Raw genomic sequence first — 23,794 nt, forward strand, 5'->3', positions numbered from 1 at the left:
AAAACATATGAATTTTAAGGATTTAAAATTGTCAGGATGGCCGAGTGGTCTAAGGCGCCAGACTCAAGGTGAGAACCATTCCTAGTTACTGGGGTATTCTGGTCTCCGATTGTAAGCGAGGGTTCAAATCCCACTTCTGACACAACTTTGCCTTAAAAAAGAGTAGGTCTTTGTCAAAATTGAAAGATTCTCCAAATGGTGAAAGGAAAACACATGAACAGTGATTAATCGTTTGATAGATGCCATAGTTTGAGAACAGACAACACATGAAACGCGAATAATCGTTTGATTCATGTCATCATATGCCTAGTTAAGAATTCAAAAAGTTACTCAAATTCCATAATAAAATGTTTTTTACTATATCTTTCATTAGCTTTTAACGTTTTTTTTGTTTATTTTTCTTTGTATCTTATGATCTACATGTTTCCATCAGACATATCAGACGTTATGTTACATAATTGTGAAAAAAATATGAATTTTAAGGGTTTATAATTGTCAGGATGGCCGAGTGTTCTAAGGCACTCAAGGTGAGAGTCCTTCCTAGTTACTGGGGTATTCTGGTCTCCGATTGTAGGCGAGGGTTCAAATCCCACTTCTGACAAAACTTTGCCTTAAAAAAGAGTAGGTCTTTGTCAAAATTGAAATATTCTCCAAATGGTGAAAGGAAAACACATGAACAGTGATTAATCGTTTGATAGATGCCATAGTTTGAGAACAGACAACACATGAAACGCGAATAATCGTTTGATTCATGTCATCATATGCCTACTTTAGAATTCAAAAATTTACTCAAATTCCATTTTAATTTTTTTTACTATATCTTTCATTAGCTTTTTAAAAAATTTGTTTATTTTTCTTTCTATCTTAAGATCGGCATGTTTCCATCAGACATACCATACGTTATGTTACAGCATTGTGAAAACATATGAATTTTACGGATTTATAATTGTCAGGATGGCCGAGTGGTCTAAGGCGCCAGATTCAAGGTGAGAACCCTTCCTAGTTACTGGGGTATTCTGGTCTCCGATTGGAGGCAAGGGTACAAATCCCTCTTCTGACACATCGTTTTCCTTAAAAAAGAGGTGCTCTTTGTCAAAACCGAAAAATTCTCCAAATGGTGAAAGGAAAACACATGAACAGTGATAAATTGTTTGATAGATGTCATAGTTTGAGAACAGACAACACATGAAATGCGAATAATCGTTCGATACATGTCATCATATGCCTAGTTTAGAATTCAAAAAGTTACTCAAATTTCAATGAAAAATGTTTTTTACTATATCTTTCATTAGCTTTTAACATTTTTTGTTTCCTTTTCTTTGTATCTTAAGATCTACATGTTTCCATCAGACATTATGTTACAGAATCATGAAAAAATATGAATTTTAAGGATTTATAATTGTCAGGATGGCCGAGTGGTCCAAGGCACCAGACTCAAGGTGAAAATCATTTCTAGTTACAGGGGTATTCTGGTTACTGATTGGAGGTGAGGGTTCAAATCTCTCTTCTGACACTTCTTTTGACTTAAAAAAGAGTAGCTCTTTGTCAAAACCGAAAAATTCTCCAAATGGTGAAAGGAAAAGACATGAACAGTGATTAATAGTTTGATAGATGTCATAGTTTGAGAACAGACAACACATGAAACGAGAATAATCTTTCCACACATACATGTCATCATATGCCTAGTTTAGAATTCAATAAATTACTCAAATTCCTTAAAAACATGTTTTTTACTATATCTTTCATTAGCTATTAACATTTTTATTTCCTTTTCTTTGTATCCTTAACAAACAGTCTTCTCATGTGTTCTGCTAGTATATCTTCAACTTCTATGTCTACTTGTTCTGGTCCTTAACTCTGGCCTTCTATTTGTTCTACCTGATTAGCTAAACTGTCATCCATTATTTAAAGAATTAGATCATAGTAAACCAACTCTAGGGATAATATCTTGACCTAATATTTTAGTTACCATAATCGTGTCCTCCAAGTAAGTTGGAACGCTTCTACCCATTTGCTATATCTATTATATACATAAACAATTGTTTTTATTTTTTATTATCCAAAAGGCCACAAAGTGTGTCCTAACCTAACCCCCCCTGTTGATACATGGCTCTGCCCATGTATCAATAATGGCGCATATCTAAACAGTGACTTAGGTAAGATTAGTAAATTATCCTTATGTTTGACATTATCTTGTAGGATCGTCCCTTTCATTTTCCACATGTCCAATTCTCCCTGGGGCGTTCGTTCTTGGCTATACTGTAGCAATTCACTGTCAAGTGTCTAATCTTCTTTAAGATTTATCTGTGCTGCTTCGTATGGGTTTAAATGCCTATGTGCTTGTCTGTGTAAATAGTCACCTTTCTCCCCTATCTTATTTGGCAGGCACTCGTCAATGCTACTATTTTGGCCTGTTGTGCAGAATAATTTCTGGGCAATGGTTCAGTGTCTAACACCTTAGTTCCTGAAACAAACTAAGCTTTCATTCCCCTTTTGTCTCAACTCAGTAACTGTTATCTACCCATTCTGTATCACTTTTATCTTCTCTCCTCATGCTACTCCCCAACCATCAAGGTCTCAGCAGTGCGGGGAGAGCTTCTCCGTCTGCCCTTCCTTCTGTCTGTCGCTCTTTCTCATAACAGTCAGTATCAAATATGGGTTGTTTCCAAATATTTACTAAATGTCTCACTGTCTCCTTGTCTGAACTTATGGATTTTTTGAAAAATCACCTGTCTATGGTGGCTATCTAAGGTTATTACATAGTTTGATTAAGGTTATCTCGATGCTCTCAATGATCCTGAATCACCACAGTCATATATCCCTGTCCTGTTGTCTTAGATTAGGTTCTAAATATTTAACATAAGTCTACCATTAATCCAAGGCTTTGTCATTTCTTTCTTCTCATTGGTTGAAATTACAAATATGTCAAAGAACTCTAAACTCATTCATAATTATCCATTACACATATTAACTTAAAATCAGTATCACAAATGACCTTAAATTCATTATCCAAATGGCCCTCCCATGAGGCTGATCAGACCACAAAGGAAAGCCATGATAGAGTTCAAAAGTCATAACACCCTTGAGAGTCGTGTTTCATACTATATTATAGAAATTAAAGAAAAACCATCAAACATTTTCTACATGTTGTATCCCAGGTTCCCAGAAAATTCCCTTTATCTAAAGATTTCACGTGTTTAATTAAAACTCAGAAAATAAACTTCTAATATTCTATATGTGTGTGTACCCCTTTAAGATATCGTCTCTAGGAAACATGGAAATCTCCTCAAACTTAAAGGCTAAAAACAAACGAAACATTTCCAGGCCTTTACAATTTGGTAGAAACATGCTGTCACACCCTGACCTTAGTATTCTTTGTTTTCCTTGTTATTTTGGTTAGGTCAGGGTGTGACATGGGTGATGTATGGTTTTTGTCTCATCTAGGGTGTTTGGACTGTCTAGGGTTTTTTGTAGATTTATGGGGTTTTGTTCATTCTAGGTGTTTATGTAAGTCTATGGTTGCCTCGATTGGTTCTCAATCAGAGGCAGGTGTTTATCGTTGTCTCTGATTGGGAACCATATTTAGGCAGCCATGTTCTTTGGGTATTTTGTGGGTGATTGTTTCCTGTGTCAGTGTTTGTGCCACACTGGACTGTTTCGTTGCCAGTTCACTTTATTATTTTGTATTTGTGTTCATGTTTAGTTTTTCTTATTAAAAACCATGGACACCTACCACGCTGCGTATTGGTCCGATCCTTGTTTCATAGTTTGAGGAAATCTGCCGTGACACATGCCTCTATCTCACTCGCTCCCTTCAAGATTACAGCCCCCAGAAAACATTCCAAAGAAAGACAATGAAGCACTCCTTTTCACAGAAAAAAAACACTTGGTCAGCATTCATTATACTACCCCGATTCAGAGACCCAAACGTTTACTACAAACAAAACCTAATAATAATGATAATTCCATTGTACTCCCTCTAATCATTAGTTTTAAATTTCCTCAATGGTTATGTGTACTTAATTTAACATGCGCTACCCTTGGATATACAATACTGTACTTTAAATCTATGAAATTCACCTACTACTTGACTAGTTTAGCCCAAGCTTGGTTTTCAACATTAAAACATATTCAGTCTTTCTTCAAACAGTCTCTCAAAATGCTTGATAGGAATACCCTGCCTCACACACACAACTATGATTAATGTGCACCGTCCCTGTAAAATAAAATTAACTCAACCTGCAATCCACTTTACTGACCTGACATTGTTTCACGTAATGGAAACAGATTATAATGTTAGAATACCTTAACTTTCTGTTCCAGTTCACTGGTGTTACTGCAATAATCAATAACCAGAAAATATCACAAAACTTTTACGATTCAACTATTCAGACCTGAATCCCTTACAGCCAAATATAGCCCAGTGAGCGCGACTAACTCTCCTCTTCTTACCAGTGGACAAAAATATAACCCCTCCTCCAACCACGTTCTGCCTTACCGCTATCGTACGATTAAAACCAAACTTTACAACTGTCCCTTCTCTTTTGGCTTCACCCTTATGAAATGTCCAATACTTAAAAGTAACATGTGAGTCGCCAAATATATAACCTACATCAGTCAATCCATAAGAAATAAAAACACAATTCGATGGGCACAACTCTATCGCAATTATCTCTCCGCTATTATTTAGAATTCATTAGATTTACGTAACTGTCTATTCTATGATCCAGCCATTTAAAATCGACCCAATTCTCAATACGTTATTCTAGCAGATCATTTAGGCAAGACAAAGTATTACATCGAAATCGCTTCGCTATTATTTAGAGTGAATTAGTCTTTCAATGTAACCTAAATAAGCTATTAAAATGTTCAGTTTATATCTTAAACAAACACTAACAACCATATCTTTCCAGGCCAAACATATCAATAGTGACAGAGACGCAAATAACCCTGTTATTATAATTGTCTGTAGTCGTAAACTCAGGCACGTACTTCTGAGACAATTCCCAGAAAATAGCCCTGATTTTAAGGTCCAAGCGTTTCCCCAGCGAGCATTCCCATTAATCTCGCTCTCGTTGTCTCTGCCTCTCTCTTTCTCTCCCGATTGTCGTGCCTGTCCTTCCCCTTATGTTTGCAATTGCGGTGGTTGTGTCCTTCTCGGTCACAATGTTTACAGGGAGCCTTACACTCCCTGGCGAAATGTCCTGTCTCATCGCAATTGAAACATTTTCTATCATCTGATCCAGTCCATTTTTCCCTTCTCTCTTAGGTCCCTTCCCCTTAAGGCCTCCTTTATGTTTTGTCTACAATTACCCCGATAGTTACTGTCAGATGCTCTGACTCAACCTGTTCTCTCTGTTTACAATCTCTGTGATTATGGCCTACTTTATTGCAGTGTTTACACGGTGCCTCACAATCTCTAGCAAAATGACCCGGTTTGTGATAGTTAAAGCATCTATCTCCCCCTTTCTATTGACTGTCTCTATCCACTTTTCTCAACTTTCTCCCTTCCTCTACCTCTATACACTTTCTCAATAAGGTTGCTCAATACTGTCCTCCTTTCTGTGCCTCTTCCTCTCTTCCTCCCTCAGCTTCCTGAGGACCAGCATAAGGGGGAGGGGGTACGGGACGGGCGGCACCTGATGCGGCTGACTCCGTTTCATGACCACCACCTCGTCGTCTGGATTTCCCCTCTAATTTGGGTTTAGGTGATGTCTGTGTGGGAGAAGTGGGAGTCCTCTCTGTCTGCTCCTGGCTACCTAATTCTTCCTCCTTAATAGCTCCCTTTTTCTTTGCCCCCTCCGCTCTTTTTCTAGCTTCAGCCAGCCAAAGCATATCGAGCCCTTCTATCCGTTGCTCTTCTACCTTGTCCCCACAAACCCTATTTACTTGTTTAATCATTTATTCCAGTTTTTCTATATTTAAACGTCCGTCAAATTCGTACTTTTTCCTCCATTTCGGGCCAAAATAGATGTTCCTCTTATCTTTTCCCTGCATATATTTCTCATCTCCTGTTAATTCCGGGACCTCCTTTGAGGATTTACTACCCATGTTTAGTACAACCTTGTAGTTACTATGCTTTATTCTCACAATCTATGTCTATGTATTTCTATGATCTATGTATGTGCTCTTTTCCCGTTATCCAATTACTATAGTTGCTCTCCTGCACAATCTATGTATGTGTCTCTTTAATCTCTTACTTAATTGCTATCATCCTTTACTATTGTATATTCTCTTAACCTATGTGTGTTTTTCCTTTCCACAAAATTCTAAAAATGGGTGAACAGGTTAGAATGCCCTATGGGAATTCTAAAATCAACACCTAAACTACACAAAAACAATCAAAAATATATTTCTGAATGTAGCCCAAGGGTAAATTCCCCATAATTCGTGAATAAAGATTTACTGACCTTCGTCTCATAGACTGGGAAAAGCAATGTAGGTTAGATTCCATCACCATCTCTGCCGACCATAGATATATACCGGCCTGTTATAGAACCCCAATGTCAGGGGACAGGTCTTTAATTTACGGGTCAATGACCCGCCCGTGCACGGATTTCGGTGTGGTACATTCCGACGGCAGGGACAGGTATTGGAATCCGTCTCGAAGGACCAAATTGTCACGAGAATTATGTTTTCAATGTTCATAACCCCTTTCAATTAAACTACTCGGTCTGCAACCCAGAATTTGTAAGATACTGGTTGAATGAAACAGACAGAGGCCCAGCTAAAATAGTCCAAATGTTTATTCACGAGAGCGCTGGTTCGTTGTACAAAACCTTTGATTATATACTAGCTCCTTACGCACATACTTTTGCACACAAACAGAAGGTATCCTACGCACATACTGTATCAATACCCAGCCAACAAAGATTAGGGACCGTGAGAAGCACTCCCTGCCCTCCCTCAAGATTAGGGGATACACACTGCCCTCTCCCAAATCTCTCAGAGGCCCCTAGCAAGGTCGGCACCGAATTTTGCTCAGACAGTCTGTGTTAAGATACTAAGAAGATATATTGTACAGGTGCTTCTTCACCTGCATTGCTTGCTGTTTGGGGTTTTAGGCTGGGTTTCTGTACAGCACTTTGAGATATCAGCTGATGTACGAAGGGCTATATAAATAAATTTGATTTGATATATTGTTTTACCCTAATTCTGACTAAAAGTACACACGTCCTTTATTATAATTTCCTGACTAAAACTACACACATCATTAATAATAATTTTATGATTCTAATCAATTTCATACAATTATATGGTTTCAGGGTGTAATATTCTAATCATTCATTTAAACATATAAATTCCATTAAAAAGGGTCATAGTTATCAGGATGGACGAGTGGTCAAAGGTGCCAAACTTAAGGTGGGAAGCCTTCCTGGTTATAGGGGTTTTCTGATTGGAGGAGAAGGTTCAAATCCCTCTTCTGAAAAGTTCTTTCCTAAAAAGTAGCTTTTTGTCAACATTGAGAATTTCTCCAAATAGTGAAAGAAAAACACATGAATAGTGATTAATAGTTTGATAGATGTCATCATTTGAGAACAGAAAACACGGGAAACGTGAATAATCGTTCCATACATGTCATCATATGGCCAGCTTAGAATTCACTCACTTCTGCAATTTCCTTAAAAAAAAGTTTTTTACTAAATCTGTCATTAGCTTTTAGCGCTTTTTTGGCTTCCGTTCTTTGTATCTTAAGGTTTTATAGTTGTCAGGATGGCAGAGTGGTCTAAGGTGCCAAAATTATGGTGAGAAGCATTCCTGGTTATAGGGGTACTCTGGACTCTGACACAGATTTTGCCTAAAAAAATAGCTTTTTGTCAACACCGAGAATTTCTCCAAATGGTGATGGGAAAACACATGAACAGTGATTAATAGTTTGATAGATGTCATAATTTGACAATTGAAAAACATGAATCTGGAATAATCATTTGATACAGGTCATCATATGCAATAATTCAATAAGTTACTCAAATTCATTTAAAAAAAATGTTCATTCGTTTTTAACATGTTTTGTCAGAAATATCAGACTTCATGTTACAGAATCGTGAGAAAATATAATTTTTTTGCGTTTATGTGTGTCAAGATGGCCGAGTGGTCTAAGGCACCAAAGTCAAGGTAATTGTTCCTGGTTATAGGGTTATTCTGGTCTCCGATTGGAGGCGATGATTCAAATCCCACTTCTGACACAGCTATTGCCTAAAAAAAGAAGCTCTTTGTAAAATCTGAAAATTTCTCCAAATGGTGAAAGGAAAACACATTAACAATATCTGATAGATGTCATAATTTGAGAACAGAAAACACATGAAACGGGATTAATTGTTTGATACAGGTCATCATATACCTAGTTTAGAATTCAACAAGTTACTCAAATTCCTGAAGAAAAAAAAGTATTTCATTTGCTTTTAACATTTTTGTTTTCCGTTTTTTGTATCTTAAGTTCTGCATGTTTCCATCAGACATCACACTTTATGTTACAGAATCGTGAAAAAATATGAATTTTAAGGTTTTATAGACGTTAGGATGGCCGAGAGGTCGAAGGAGCCAGACTCAAGATGAGAAGTCTTGCTGATTATAGGGGTATTCATTCTGGTCTCCAGTTGGAGGCAAGGGTTCAAATCTCTCTTCTGACATACCTCTTTCCAAAAAAAAAGCTTTTTGTCAACACTGAGAATTTCTCCAAATGGTTAAAGGAAAATACATGAACAGTGATTAATAGTTTGATAAATGTCATAATTTGAGAACAGAAAACAAATTAAACGGGAAAAATCGTTCGATACAGGTCATCTTAAGCCTAGCTTTTACAATTTTTTCTTTTCCGTTCTTTGTATCTTAAGTTCTGGATGTTTCAATCAGACAGATCAGACTTTATGTTACAGAATCGTGAAAAAATATGCATTTTAAGGGTTGATAGTTGTCAGGATGGCCAAGCAGTCTAAGGCATCAGACTCAAGGTGGAAAGTCTTCCTGGATATATGAGTATTCAGTCTGATTGAAGGACAGGGATCAAATCCCTCTGTTGACATAGTGTTTTTCTATAAAAGTTGCTTTTTGTCAACACTGAGAATTTCTCCAAATGGTGAAATGAAAAGACATGAACAGTGATTAATAGTTTTATAGATGTCATAATTTGAGAATTGAAAAACATGAATCTGGAATAATCGTTTGATACAGGTCATCATATGCCTAGTTTAGAATTCAAGTTACTCAAATTCCTTTAAAAAATGTTTTTTACTATATCTTTCATTAGCATTTAACATTTTTTGTTTTCCATTCTTTGTATCTTTAAGTTCTGCATGTTTCCATCAGACTATCAGACTTTATGAAAAATTATATGAATTTTGAGGGTTCATAGTTGTCAGGATGGCAGTGTGGTTTAAGGCGCCAGGCTCAAGGTGCATAGCCTTACTGATTTTAGGGGTATTCTTGTCTCCCAATGGAGGCGAGGGTTCATATATATATATATAAAGTTAAAAATGTATATATTTTAAATGTATTAGTCCTTTGTAAGTGATACACGTGATATACACCATCCAATGAAATACATAATTGCAGGCTCCTTCTCGACAATGAACCAACAGTAAGAAATAATAAAAGATAAGAATACAAATATAAAGTAAATGGCCCAGAAGAAAAACTAGGCCCACACTGTGTTGTTTCTGCTGCAATAATGTTACTGATGTGCTGTACTGAAATATTATATTTTTAAAATGATATAAATCTCAGATATGCAGAGGACATCCAGGAAGTTCTGTGGGCATAGCCTAATCATGGAAAGTGACGAACTCTAAAACCTTTGTGCGTTTAAGCAGCAAACTACATCTAAGAGGTATTGACAGCTGGAGGCTTGGAGCAGGGGGCGGGGCAGTGCTCATGCAGAGGGTAATTTAAAAAGCACACAGACTCAATCATATCAGTGAACTGTAGATTACACAGGCAGACGAGTGAGCATGAATTTTAAACATGGATCAATCATTTGTAAACGTCAATGGACAGGAGATAAGACAATGACGTCGACGGCTAACAGATACTTGGACAAAATCAACTGAACTCCGAAACAACAGTTTTAAAAGGCGTTCTAACTTCTGATGTGAATATGTTGATTCAGCTCACATTCAGGATGAAGATTTGAATCATGTTTGATACGCTTCATTTTTGTAGATACCATGCCTAATGCATCTACTGTATTTCTTATTGGGAAATATTAACGACAGCCTATAATGTAACTAAATATTTGTTTAAAATGAGTAACAACACTGTGACCGGGAGGATCATGATCCCGACTATACCGTCCATCATGTTTATTTTCGGTGTGGTGGGAAATGTCATTGCCATCGTGGTACTCTGCAAATCCAGGAAAGAACAGAAGGAGACAACGTTCTACACGCTGGTATGCGGTCTGGCGGTTACAGACCTTTTGGGGACACTCCTAGCCAGTCCCGTCACCATCGCAACCTATGTGAAAGGCTCGTGGCCAGGCGGGGAACCACTGTGCCAGTATTTTGGATTCATCATGCTTTTCTTCTCTCTAGCGGGGCTCAGCATTATATGCGCTATGTCCGTGGAGAGATACTTGGCGATAAACCACGCGTATTTCTACAACGACTATGTGGATCAGAGACTGGCGGGCATGACGCTTCTGGCTATTTACATCTCCAACGTGCTTTTCTGCGCTCTACCTAGCATGGGTCTGGGACAAGTCAAAAAGCAGTACCCACAAACCTGGTGCTTCATAGAGTGGCGGAGCAACGTGAGGACCGATGCCGCCTTTTCATATATGTACGCGGGGTTCAGTTCGATTCTAATTCTAGCCACAGTTATCTGTAACGTTCTGGTATGCGGTGCTCTGATTCGAATGCACCGGCGGTTTGTCCGGAAGATGTCATTGTGGACAGACCCCGGACGAAACACAGACCCGAGAAGGAGACGCAGCTTCGGGCATCTGGCCGGCGCAGAGATCCAGATGGTGATTGTACTCATTTGTACCTCAGCGGTGGTGCTTATATGCTCCATTCCACTTGTTGTAAGTTTCTCTTCTCACTTTGTGAACCATTTTATTTATTTTCCTATTCGCAGAAAGGCCATTTTAAAACTTTGTGCGCACTGTTTAAATGTACGCACGAGTTGATATTTTACGCACATTGTGAATGTAAGTTAGAGTCCGTTGTTTTCTCATAGTTTATGTACATAGTAGTGTAATACGTGTTCTTAGTGTACAAAACAATAGGAACACCTGATCTTTCCATGACATAGACTGGGCCAGTATCCCTGTGGAATGCGTTCGACACCTTGTAGAGTTAATGCCTGGACGAATTGAGGCTGTTCTGATGACAAAGGTTGTGCAACTCAATATTAGGAAGGGGTTCCTAATGTTCGTACACTCTGTGTACACTGAGTGTACAAAACATTAAGGACACATTCCTAATATTGAATTGCACTCGCCACTTTTGTCCTTAGAACAGCCTCAATTCGTCCAGGCATTAACTCTACAAGGTGTTGAAAGCATTCCACAGGGATGCGGGCCCATGTTGACTTCAATGCTTCCCACAGTTGTGTCAAGTTGGCTGAATGTCCTTTGGTTTGTGGACTATTCTTGATACACACGGGAAACTGTTGAGCATGAAAAAAACAGCAGCATTGCAGTTCTTTACACAGACCAGTGCACCTGGCACCTACTACCATACCCGTTCAAAGGCATTTAAATCTTGTGTCTTGCCCCTTCACCCTCTGAATGACACACATACACAATCCATGTCTCAATTTGTAAAAATCCTTGAAGTCAACATCTCCTCCTCTTCATCTACAAATTGTATAACTGCCTTCATTTAGCTGAGCCCCAAGAAGGCAGCAGCTACTGGGGATCCATAATACATACAAATACAAATCTACACTGATTGAAGTGACATCAATAAGGCATCATGAATCCTTTCACCTAGATTCATCTGGTCAGTCTGTCATGGAAAGATCTGGTGTTCCTAATGTTTTGTACACAAATTTTATTCTGCTTTGTGTACTAGCACTGACTTAGCTGATAAATTCTTTGTTGAGGGAAAATGTACTTGATATGTGATGTGTTGTTGTCTCACCTAGCTATCTGACGATGAATGCACTAATTGTAAGTCGCTTTGGTTGAGTGTCTTTTAAATGACTAAAAAGTTAAATATCACACACGGTCACACACACACGCCACACAAATAAGCATCATTAGTTATGTGTGGTGTGTGTGTTAGTTGTGTATGTTTTTACTGAGTGCCACACCTGGTGTTCCCCTTGGGCAGAATTCAATCAGATTAAATTACATTTCTCTTGCTGATGTAGGTGTCAAAAAACTGTATAAAAACATAAGCATCAATGTCAATTAAATTCAGCAGGGCAAAACAAAATCCCATTTATTCCCTCTCCTTTGCAGGTGCAAGTGTTTCTGAACCAGATTTATAAGACTCCGGTGGAGCTGAGACTGGAGAAGAACCCAGATCTACGGGCGATCCGCTTCGCCTCATTCAACCCCATCCTGGACCCCTGGATCTACATCCTCCTCCGCAAGGCCGTGCTCCTCAAGCTCATTGAGCAGATCAAGTGTCTGTTCTGTAAGATAGGAGCACAGAGACAGCAGAGACAGGGAGCACAGAACTGCCACTGCATTGATGAACACCAGCTCCACTCCATCATCTCTTCACAAGAGTTCCCGTCATTGGTGTCCCGTGAGCTGAAGGAGGTGTCCAGCACCTCTCAGGTCATCCTCTACCTTCCTGATGGAAGCTGTCATCACACAGGAGAGCAGGTTGGGCTCCGCAATTCCTCTGTCCAAGACCCCCAAAGTTCTTATTTGTCAGAACAGAGAAGTACAGAGGATGGGGGGAGAGAGGTGACAAACCTAACCAGGGACCCCTCTGGTGTGGGAGGACAGACCACTCAGTCATGTGTGAAAGAACAGGCTCTTCATGTGTTGCTAAGTAATGAGACGGTGCAGGAGAAATGCATATAGATCTTGTGTATTTGGAATCCCATGAACGGTTACTTCAACAGCTTCTCTAAGACTCCTCATATTATTGTGAAGTTTCTGTGAGTCAGAGGGATGTCCACACATACATTGACGACACTGCCTTCAGACTGCCCAAGATGGCTTTTCAGACAGCTTCTGCTCTCCTAAGGGACTTATTCGGTTAGCGGAAGTGTTAGTGCCAACAGAAATAGATTGGCTCCCAGGATGACTAATTTGACATCCTCTAAAGACGAGGAATGGCACATTTAAACAATGTTGAAAAGCTTTTGGTAAGCCTGACAGGAGGAAGGACAAACAAGAGAGAGACAACTGTGAGAGAGAGAGAGGATGTCTGCTCCACTTTGATGTCAAGCTACCTCGACCAGAAACATCAATATTTGTTTGTTTTTCCTGTCTTCTCGCACAGGTCAGAGAGCAAGGCAGTAAGAGCAGAGCAGCTTCTCCATGGCCTAAAGGGGCATTGGCTGTACACTGTAGCTAAACAGTTTAACACTAGCTTCTTTCAATCATTGTACAAACTGTGAGTTAGTATTTAGAGTATTTAAACTACAATGATTGAGATGTACAGAATAGTTATTAGGATTCATTGAAAGGAATGTAGTATAGGGCCTGTCATTACGTTCCAAACTGCCATGATAACACCAAGGAAAAGTCAGTTCTCACAAAACAATGTCTGTAGAAGGTTTGCTGTTCAGAGATGCACTTCACTTGAATGTTTTGCATCACATAATAGCTTTAGAGAGTTAATGTATAGTGCAGTATTGTGTGTAATAACATTATCCATGTGTTGTCCTTCAGGTGAGTGAAATGAGTTGTGCCAACATGCAGGGTAGTTTGCCAAACTCTGTATATGTATTTCTATTACTCTGGTACCAGTTTCTGAACGTTTATCAGATTATCAGTAATTCACCTAAGTATTGTCATTGTCATTATTTAGTGACTTACGCAATCAGCCTGGTCTCATATACTAGTATACATAAACCAGGGACACCAGATTAGTATGACATGTTATGTTTGGTATGATTACATGAGACAGAAGGTTACTTAAGGAAAAATGAAAGGAGGGCGGTTAGTCTGCGTATAAAGCAAACGTCTAGCGCGAACGTCTAGCGCGAACGTATAGCAACCGAAAGGTTGCGGTGCGAATCTCATCACGGACAACTTTAGCATTTTAGATAATTAGCAACTTTGCACCTACTTAGTATGTTAGCTAACCTTTCCCCTAACCCTAATTTTAACCTAACTCATAAGCTTAACCCCTAGCCGAGCTAATATTAGCCAGCTAGCTAACATTAGCCAGCTACCTGAGATCAGGTTGATGTAATTTCTTCTCTATGAGAAGTTTCAAGTAATTCAATCCCGCCATGAAATGTTACAATAGCATAATATGAAAGGTCCTTGTCAATTTTTAAATATTATGTTCTGCCATATCTGTAAACCCCCTAAAATGACAGATGTTTTTCATTTTAAATCCAATATGCTTTTATTTTATCCACCCTAAATAAAATATTAATTTAAGCAATACATTCTAAAAATGAATTCAATTGATTAACAGTAATTGAGACCCATCTATTGTCTTCAAGGATTTGTGCATGACTCCATTTCCTTTGGACCACCTATGAGACTGAACGTGTGGATGTGCAAAACATCACGCACAAGAGTCAGTGTCATGCAGTGTGTGTGTGTGTCATTAAACTACATGTCATCTAAGAACAAGCGGAAATCATTTATGTAAGCAGGAAGGTTCTCAGACTCAGATTCCTGACAGAGTTTAGAGGTCATATTGTGACCCTGTTAGCACACAGATGCTACTGAAAGGTACAGGCCACTGCTTTCCAAGTTTACACAAGTATAATTGGCTAAACAAACCCTAACGAACTTGGGTCCAAGGCTGTTAACGATGAATTCAAGTTCAAACACGCAAAAAGAATCCCAGATCTACTACTTAGTAACTGCACACACACACACACACACACACACACACACACACACACACACACACACACACACACACACACACGCGCACAAAATATTGTGAGGCAGACTTCCCATAACTTGAATGAGGCAGAATCTTTCATAAAACAACAAGCGTCTATGGCTCCTATTCAACATGATTCAAGGTCCAGTGCAATCAACATTGAGTTTTTCCTTATATCATTTATCACCTGATAAAATTAACACTGTAAAAAAATGTAAAATCAGTGTTATTTACTGATAGTGTCACGTTCGTCGTAAGGATGAGACCAAGGTGCAGCCTTGGTAGACCTACATTATTACTTTTAATGAATGAACACCGAACAAAAACAACAAAACGAACAAAGGAAACGTGAAGCTACACAACCAGTTCTGACAGGCAACTTAACATAGACAAGATCCCACACCAGAAAGTGGGAAAAAGGTCTGCCTAAATATGATCCCCAATCAGAGATAATGATGAACAGCTGTCTCTGATTGGGAACCATATCAGGCCAACATAGACATACAAAACCCCTAGACATACAAAAAACCCTAGACATACAAAAAACCTAGAGTACCCACCCTAGTAACACCCTGACCTAACCAAAATATGTAGAAAACAGAGATATCTAAGGTCAGCGCGTGACAGATAGTTGCTGGTTGAAAATGCAATCTACACAGGACCTTCTAATCAGCAGGTTTGCATGGGCGGGAGTTTCGACTTTCCATGGTGACATTACTATGCGGCAAATTGGTTAATTGACCAATAAGAAAGATAATTCCAAACCTCTCTGCCAATAATAGCTAGTCTTCAGTTTTCCTCTCCCTACTCTTGCTGGTTAAGGGCTTGTAAGTAAGCATTTCACGGTAAGATATACACCTGTTGTATTCGGGTGCATGTGACAAATAACATTTGATTTGACTCAGACCACTCCCAGACAGTCCCAGCAAAATTCTTGCTTGAGAAATAGTTTTTTGCAAAAAATATATTTTTGTCCCTAATGGAAATCTATTACAGTAAGGTACTTAATTACTACCCATGAAGGATTTGTATTGATATAGAAATGACTGCATTGGGCCTTGAAGATTGAACTAGCAATGCTTTGACAAATATGCTGAGAATGGGATATCAACACAGAGTGTGTGAGAGCAACCAACCTCAACACGAGTAACCACAACAGCCACGTGATGTGTGGTGGAGAGAGCAGATAAACTGTGAAAGGCTGTCATTTATCAAAACACGCTGTTGCATGGAGTACTTCCAAAGAGACAATAGGGCTTGTTCACTGCAGTAATTGTCTTGTATATTGACCCAGGTCTGATTGCAACCTTACGTGACACACACTTTTACCAAATGTGTTTATGCCTCTTCCACAAACTACACTTTCATAAGATAGAGCCAGTAGATGCTCATGGACACTCTTAATGAACAAAAATGGGCATAGAGTTGGCGAGCAAGTTCATAAGCTATCAGGGTCTGGGTTGAGCTAGTGGCCACACTTCTGTCCAGTCTACATTTCCGTCCATTCTCCTGTAACATGGCCATATAATGTCAGTAACTACACATATGTTGCCGTTCTGTGCTGTGCATCACATTACAGTAACAAGGAAACATAAAGCTGCTTTAAGTCAACAGGATGCACGCCAACATCAATTCTCTGTCCTGTGTCTCCTGGGGGCTATGACACTAACTGCTCAGCATCAGGGCACATCTGCTGTCAGCTACAGATGAACAGGACAGTAGACCACTACGTCATGATTATTATAGCATTATACATGACAGAGACCAGAAACTATGGAATGGTAGACATGATAAACCCGCAGTAATGTGCATAAGCTGTCTTTCTCAGGTAGTGGGGAGAAAAGACAAATCTAATGTAAAGAGGAAGACCAGGCAATGGTTGAAATCTTGTAAAAACAACACTTTTTTCTCAGGGTACAGGTGGTAATGGTTTATAACAGTGTCATTCATTTTAGGCATGTAAAATCTGTAAATAATTTGTATTTCACCAATTGAGGCACTCATTCAGTGCTGTAGCCGAAGCCATACAGTGTTAGCAGACCAGGGAGGGAGAAGATGATCTAAAAAGCTTCAGGAATTAGTCAACCTTCTGACTCTGTTAAGCCCTACACAAACATAGTTTGGACTCAGAATACAGGCTTAATTCATGGGGTTCAGAACAGTATTAAACACAGCCCGTTCCCATGAAACCAGTTATTAATTACATGTTACATGTTGATCCTCATTGTTGTGTAACATTAACCAAAGCAAATAGGAAAGTCTTAGGCGCTCAAGATGACCTGCATAGAATCAGAAAGTAAAGCCCATCAGATATGATTCAAACAAAACAATGTGCTAAAGATCTCGCTTCAGCAAGATGTGAACGCATTTACCTCCATACAAGAAAAACATATTCAGCAATAGAGATGCACCCAAGGGAACAGAGGGAATGTGCAGAAGTGCCCATCGAGTCGAATACACACATTGAGGCCAACAGTAAGAATAAACTAATTTGACTTGGCACTTACTCTTCAATGTCATTTGGTTTGAAATGGTCTTCCATTATTGTGTTCAGATTAAGTGTCATTAAACACCTTCACTTGCGTCATTGTTACCCCAAGAAACCAAGGGGCCAAAAATGTACATCTGTTGTTTAGGTTCCAAGAAAACGGACAGGGTAAAAACCTTTTGATGAAAGCCATGAATTATTTGGTGTCATTCTTGTTATCAAGGTCAATGGAGTTGAAAGGGGGAACAGATTCAGTTCATGTACAGTGGGGCAAAAAAGTATTTAGTGAGCCACCAATTGTGCAAGTTCTCCCACTTAAAAAGATGAGAGAGGCCTGTAATTTTCATCATAGGTACACTTCAACTATGACAGACAAAATTAGAAAAAAAAATCCAGAAAATCACATTGTAGGATTTTTAATGAATTTTTTTGCAAATTATGGTGGAAAATAAGTATTTGGTCAATAACAAAAGTTTATCTCAATACTTTTTCGCCCCACTGTAAATCCATGATAACGGACCTTTTAACTGCTTAGGCTTCAGACCTCTTCAGTGTACACATAATAAAGCAATGGGTAATATTATATTACAGTCAGTAGATGGATAAACCTTTATTATTACTGACATCCACTTCCCTGTCCCAAAATTAGGGAAGTACTGTCAGTGGTCATATTTACAGAGTATACATTATTTGTTTGTTTGCATGTAGTTCAAGACAAAATGTCAAATAAAATATATTGCATACATACTTATGCACCACAGCGAGCAAAGACGAGTAAGTAAGGCTATATTAGACCTGTAGAAAAGTACAGCAATACAGTCATGTGACTAACATACTGGAAACACACAAGCATTTCCCAGCTAAAAGCTAGTGTACCAGCCAACTCCGGTCTCCACTCAGTGATTTTTGGAGACGATTTCAGACTTTCACAAGAGACCAATTTGAGTATGTTTTCGTTCATTTTTCATCATGATTATTTTCAGACGTTACCTAGCAACCAGGGTGCAGAATTCCCCCATTTTCCCCACATGATTAATCACCCATTACAAACGTTATCAATGTATTTAACCACTGAGCCTTTCCAGATACTCTGAGATGCTTCTTTACCCTGGTCAAATTTCATATGAACTCTTGGAAGTGCTTGGGAAGTTGTCTGGACCATATTGTATGTTTATATAGTGCCCATGTTGTATCTTAGCATGGTGTCCTGTCTCTCTATATGAGAGTGTCCAGTGTCCCATCATACCAAACTCTGGCCATGCCCAGGGCCAGCCAGCCAGCACTGCCTGCAGTCTGATTCCCAACTGTGTGTCTGTTTTAATTGCGGGTTCTCAGAAGACTGATGTGAAACAGTATTTGTTGGGGAATAATATTTATCATGGCTTCCCTCCCTTCAGGTGTGTGATTGAATGAGTGATATAAATGTCTGACAGCCAATGGGAAGTGTGGGAACCTTATAGTAAGTAAGCAGTGAACATGGGGAACTGGATCTAGTAAAATGGTCACCCTGGAAGACATAGCAAAACAACAACTGGTCATAAGTTCATCAGCTTTCAGACACCCTGACATGTTTTACGAGTTAACATGAACTCAGTGACTTACCAATAAGCAAAAGAGAACATTTCTGACTTATTATATATATATATATATATGGGAACAGGGACTTATTGTACAATCAAACTATTGTGTGTGTGTGTGTGTTAATGTACTCTTTGCAAGCTATTTCAGAAATTGGTACAGTAAAGCTTCAAACACTAATGTACTGTATTATTGTGAAATAATGAATTTAATCATTTGATCAAATGTCATAATTTGGATAAAGCTCTGCCATATCGGTCTATGGTTGAAGTCAGCTGTCAACTGTGATGCCATACCCCTCCAACCTTCTTTCTCACACTCGTTTCCACTGTTTGATTCAAATTGTAAGTGGCATTGATCAACACCAATGGTAAGTGCTTTACCAGAGGTTGGAAACAGATGACAACTACGCTTACTCACACGCTGTATCTGATGTCGCCTCTAAGTGTGTTAGCGGGGAGCTGGGCCTAGCAAATACGTCAAGATCTAAGGGACTGCAGATGTGGGTTGAAGTCCTCCAATGAGGGCCATGCCAAAAAGGTTTCTGGAGAGGGAGAGCCTTTAAAAGGACTCATATTAGTGTCCTCTCTCTCATTCTCTTCCAGGATTGTGGTCACAATGAGTTTTACAGGAACTGAGATCTCCTCCATTGTTGCGGTTGCCTCGGATTACATCCACCCTCCTTCATGAGGGAAACCTGACCCTTCCGTCAAACAGTGAAGTCATGCTGCTATGATAAGGATATATATTTCATTATACTTAGAATAGCTGAATTATAACTTTTGTAAGAAGAATAGAATAAGCAATGTGCTTGGCTGTTTTTCATTGTATTATCATTATATTAATCATGTAATACAGAGATACTTTCTCAGCAATGTACTTTGAGATGTCAGTTTAACATCTGTTACAGTTCACCTCTGTTCACCTGGAACCCTAAACAGATTTCCTGTTGAGTATTCACTGGTTGAGGATCAGGTTTTGGAATCTAACAAATTGCCGTCTCATCCAAGGACATGCTGAAACTTGTGCTACACACACTATAAAATACAAGGTCCGATCCTCCGGCTTAGGTGTGCTAATCGGGAATTCACCGTCACGGAGATGTGAAATAGAAATTAATAAACCTACCAATAAGTCCCCCTGAATGTGTTGAGCAAACAAGGCAATGGGACCAGACATTCCAGTTTACTCACTTTGAGCTGATGTGAACATAAAAAAGAACATTGCTGCCTAATAACAAACCTGGGTTTGATAATCAATAATGACGTAACCAACATTAGGTTCAGTCAATATACATTTGAAGGTTTGATCCTTCTGAACTTTGCACTAATAACAACCCCATACCTTCTGTGCCAGTGGTTTCTTTATTCAACAATTTCAAAGGACAAACATCTAGGGCCCACATCCTTTGTAGCAACATTCACTTGTTTCCTTTCAGTGAAATTCCAAACTGCAACGACCCTGTCCCACAATAACAAAGAGTCAAGCTGTTATGCATCCGAGTGGTTGGCTTATCTTTTCCCTCTTCTATCACACACGTCAGAGGTAAACCATCTTCTGAACATTTCAAATAGAACTCAATGCACTGTGAGGAGTTTCTACCGGAATTAAGATGGCCATGACAGCTAGGTCTAAGTGTTTGGGTTGAACTCTTAGTTTTAAACCATTTGGTTGTGTAAACACTCCCAGAACACTTGAATCAGAGTGGAAACTAAAGGAGTAGCCTAAATAAAACAAATGTGTTAGGTTCTAAATGAACCGAGTAGAAACTCACAGACGATTAGTAAAGCTCAAACCAAGTTTATTCACCCAAATGGTCAGACAACTGAACAGACAAAGACATGTTCCCACCAGAACAAGTATATACATCCCAATTTAGGTGAAGTATCCTCCTTCCTTCTAAACATTACATCTGTATTGCTAGGCAGGAAGTGATGCGGGTATTAAACTGTTCCTTCTCCCTTAACGTGACTGGACCTTTCAAGTTTAGAAGTCAGAACCCATCATGAGTTTGGACATATCAGGCTGTTCGATATGGATCCATTGGTAGGCTATATTACCCCTCTTACAAAAGGGACCTCTGAAGTCCATCTTCCTTTTGTACTTAGTTGATGCTGACATACTGTTAGGTTCTTAGTGAACCTAATAAAACTCACGGACACTTAGTAAAGCTCAAACCAAGTTTATTCCCCCATTAGGTCATACAGCTGCATAAGACCAAGACATGGCTCTACCAGTGGTAGTATATATACCCCAATTTGGGGTGGAATCTCCCTCTCCTTCCTCCCTCAACGTGACCTGACCTCGGCCCCCTTCCTCACTAAACCACATCTCTCCACCACTATCAGTGCCTGCCAGCATGTGATCATGTTTCCTTCACTCAGTACATTCCAAGCTTAATTGTCGCCACCATACACATTCCTCCTACAGACTTTAACTTATGGTGTAAGCCCTAGACCATAGCACTCTATTTCAATCGGATACCTGATAATTAACACTATTACAAGTTTGAGTCAGAACCCAGAATCCATCAACACCAACAGACTACATTGGAGTAAAATCCCTCGTTTTATGCACTTCGTATCAAGTTGTCTTTTAAAAAGTGTTGTCTTCTTGCAACACTGTCAGTAAGAAAAACAACACAGATAAAGTTCCTCCTAAGTGCTGACAGACACACGCCATCATGATGCTTATCATACTCTCTCCTCACCCGTGACCTCTAGTTTGAAAATGTTCCAGAATAATTAAACTTACCCTAACCTGAGAAACCACATTATCAACTGTCTTAGCTGTCACTATCAAGGGCTTTTACCCAAACGTTAAACGCTCTGGTCGACATGACTGACACGTTCTTCTCCTTTCCTGCTGTGATAAACTATCTTCATTTCCGCCTCTACATCCTGTATGAACTAACCAGTGTTTATTTTAAATGTCTTTTTAGAGTCTTCATTGTAAAGACGACCAGTTACTTTGTTATGATGAAGCTCCTTCTGGATTCAGATAGAAAAAAGCATATACAGCCATGGAAATCCAATTCAGTTGGAGATCTACTATGCCATGGGCTAATGGGAAACTGGATAAGATGGAGAACTTTCACTGTAAAGCAAAACACCACTCCCACCTTATACGGGGTCAGCTACTAATATCAGGGACCTAGATTCCAATTCGACATTTTCTGTCAAGCGTCTCCAAAACAGTCACATGGACATGTTCAAATGAAATAACACTCCACTACCACCTACAGTTGAAGTCAGAAGTTTACATGCACTTAGGTTGGAGTGATTAAAACTCGTTTTTCAACCACGCCACAAATGTCTTGTTAAACTAGTTTCAGCAAGACTGTTAGGACATCTACTTTGTGCTTTTTTTCTACATTTTTTTTTTACAGACAAATTATTTCACTTAATCACAATTCCAGTGGGTCAGAAGTTAACATGCACCAAGTTGAGTGTGCCTTTCAACAGCTTGGAAAATTCCAGAAAATTATGTCATGGCTTTAGAAGCTTCTGATTGACTCAAATGACGTCAATTAGCCTATTGGAGGTGTACCTGTGGATGTATTTCAAGGACTACCGTCAAACTCAGTGCCTCTTTGCTTGACATCATGGGAAAATCAAAAGAAATCAGCCAAGACCTCAGAAAAAAAATTGGAGACCCTCCACAAGTCTCGTTCATACTTGGGAGCAATTTCCAAATCTGTACAAATAGTATGCAAGTATAAACACCATGGGACCATGCAGGCGTCATACCACTCAGGAAGGTGACGCGTTCTGTCTCCTAGAGATGAACGTACTATGGTGCGAAAAGTGCAAATCAATCCCAGAACAGCAAAGGACCTTGTGAAGATGCTGGAGGAAACAGGTACAAAAGTATCTATATCCACAGTAAAACGAGTCTATATCGACATAACCTGAAAGGCCACTCAGCAAGGAAGAAGCCACTGCTCCAAAACTGCCATAAAAAAGCCAGACTACGGTTTACAACTGCACACGGGGACAAAGATGGTACTTTTTTGGAGAAATGTCCTCTGGTCTGATGAAACAAAAAGAGAACCGTTTGGCCAGAATGACCATCATTATGTTTGGAGGAAAAAGGGGGAGGCTTGCAAGCCAAAGAACACCATCCCAACCGTGAAGCACGTGGGTGGCAGCATCATGTTGTGGGGGGTGCTTTGCTGTAGGAGGGACTGGTTCACTTCACAAAATAGACTGCATCACGAGAAAGGAAAATTTGGTGGATATATTGAAGCAACATCAAGACAGTCAGGAGGTTAAAGCTTGGTCGCAAATGGGTCTTCCAACTGGACAATGACCCCAAGCATACTTCCAAAGTTGTGGCAAAATGGCTTATGGACAAAAGTCAAGGTATTGGAGTGGCCATCAAAGTTCTGACATCAATCCCATAGAAAATCTGTGGGTAGAGCTGAAAAAGCATGTGCGTGCGAGGAGGCCTACAAACCTGACTCAGTTGCACCTGCTCTGTCAGGAGGAATGGGCCAAATTCCACCCAACTTATTGTGAGAAGCTTGTGGAAGGCTACCTGATTTTAAAAATTTTTTATAACCTTTATTTAACTAGGCAAGTCAGTTAATAACAAATTCTTATTTTCAATGACAGCCTAGGAACAGTGGGTTAACTGCCTGTTCAGGGGCAGAACGACAGATTTGTACCTTGTCAGCTCGGGGGTTTGAACTCTAACCACTAGGCTACCCTGCCGCCCCATTTGACCCAAGATGAACAATTTAAAGGCA

General features: G+C 39.3%; 1 protein-coding gene across 1 annotated transcript; it reads left to right on the plus strand.

The window, feature by feature from the left end:
• The first annotated feature begins 9,912 nt into the window (after positions 1–9,912).
• LOC109896145 (prostaglandin E2 receptor EP4 subtype) lies at positions 9,913–22,323 on the plus strand. Its single transcript, XM_020490410.2, has 2 exons — positions 9,913–11,020; positions 12,407–22,323. The coding sequence occupies exons 1-2, from the start codon at positions 10,241–10,243 to the stop codon at positions 12,980–12,982; spliced, it is 1,356 nt and encodes a 451-aa protein (XP_020345999.1). The 5' UTR covers positions 9,913–10,240; the 3' UTR covers positions 12,983–22,323.
• The last annotated feature ends 1,471 nt before the right edge of the window (positions 22,324–23,794 follow it).

Source organism: Oncorhynchus kisutch, linkage group LG8 (genome assembly GCF_002021735.2).
Source record: "Oncorhynchus kisutch isolate 150728-3 linkage group LG8, Okis_V2, whole genome shotgun sequence".
NCBI classification, from domain to species: domain Eukaryota; kingdom Metazoa; phylum Chordata; class Actinopteri; order Salmoniformes; family Salmonidae; genus Oncorhynchus; species Oncorhynchus kisutch.

Coding starts and splice junctions, on each gene's coding strand:
- LOC109896145 (XM_020490410.2), top strand. CDS start 10,241: ATGAGTAACAACACTGTGACCGGGAGGATCATGATCCCGACTATACCG. Junction 11,021..12,406: donor TATGCTCCATTCCACTTGTT/GTAAGTTTCTCT, acceptor TCTCCTTTGCAG/GTGCAAGTGTTTCTGAACCA.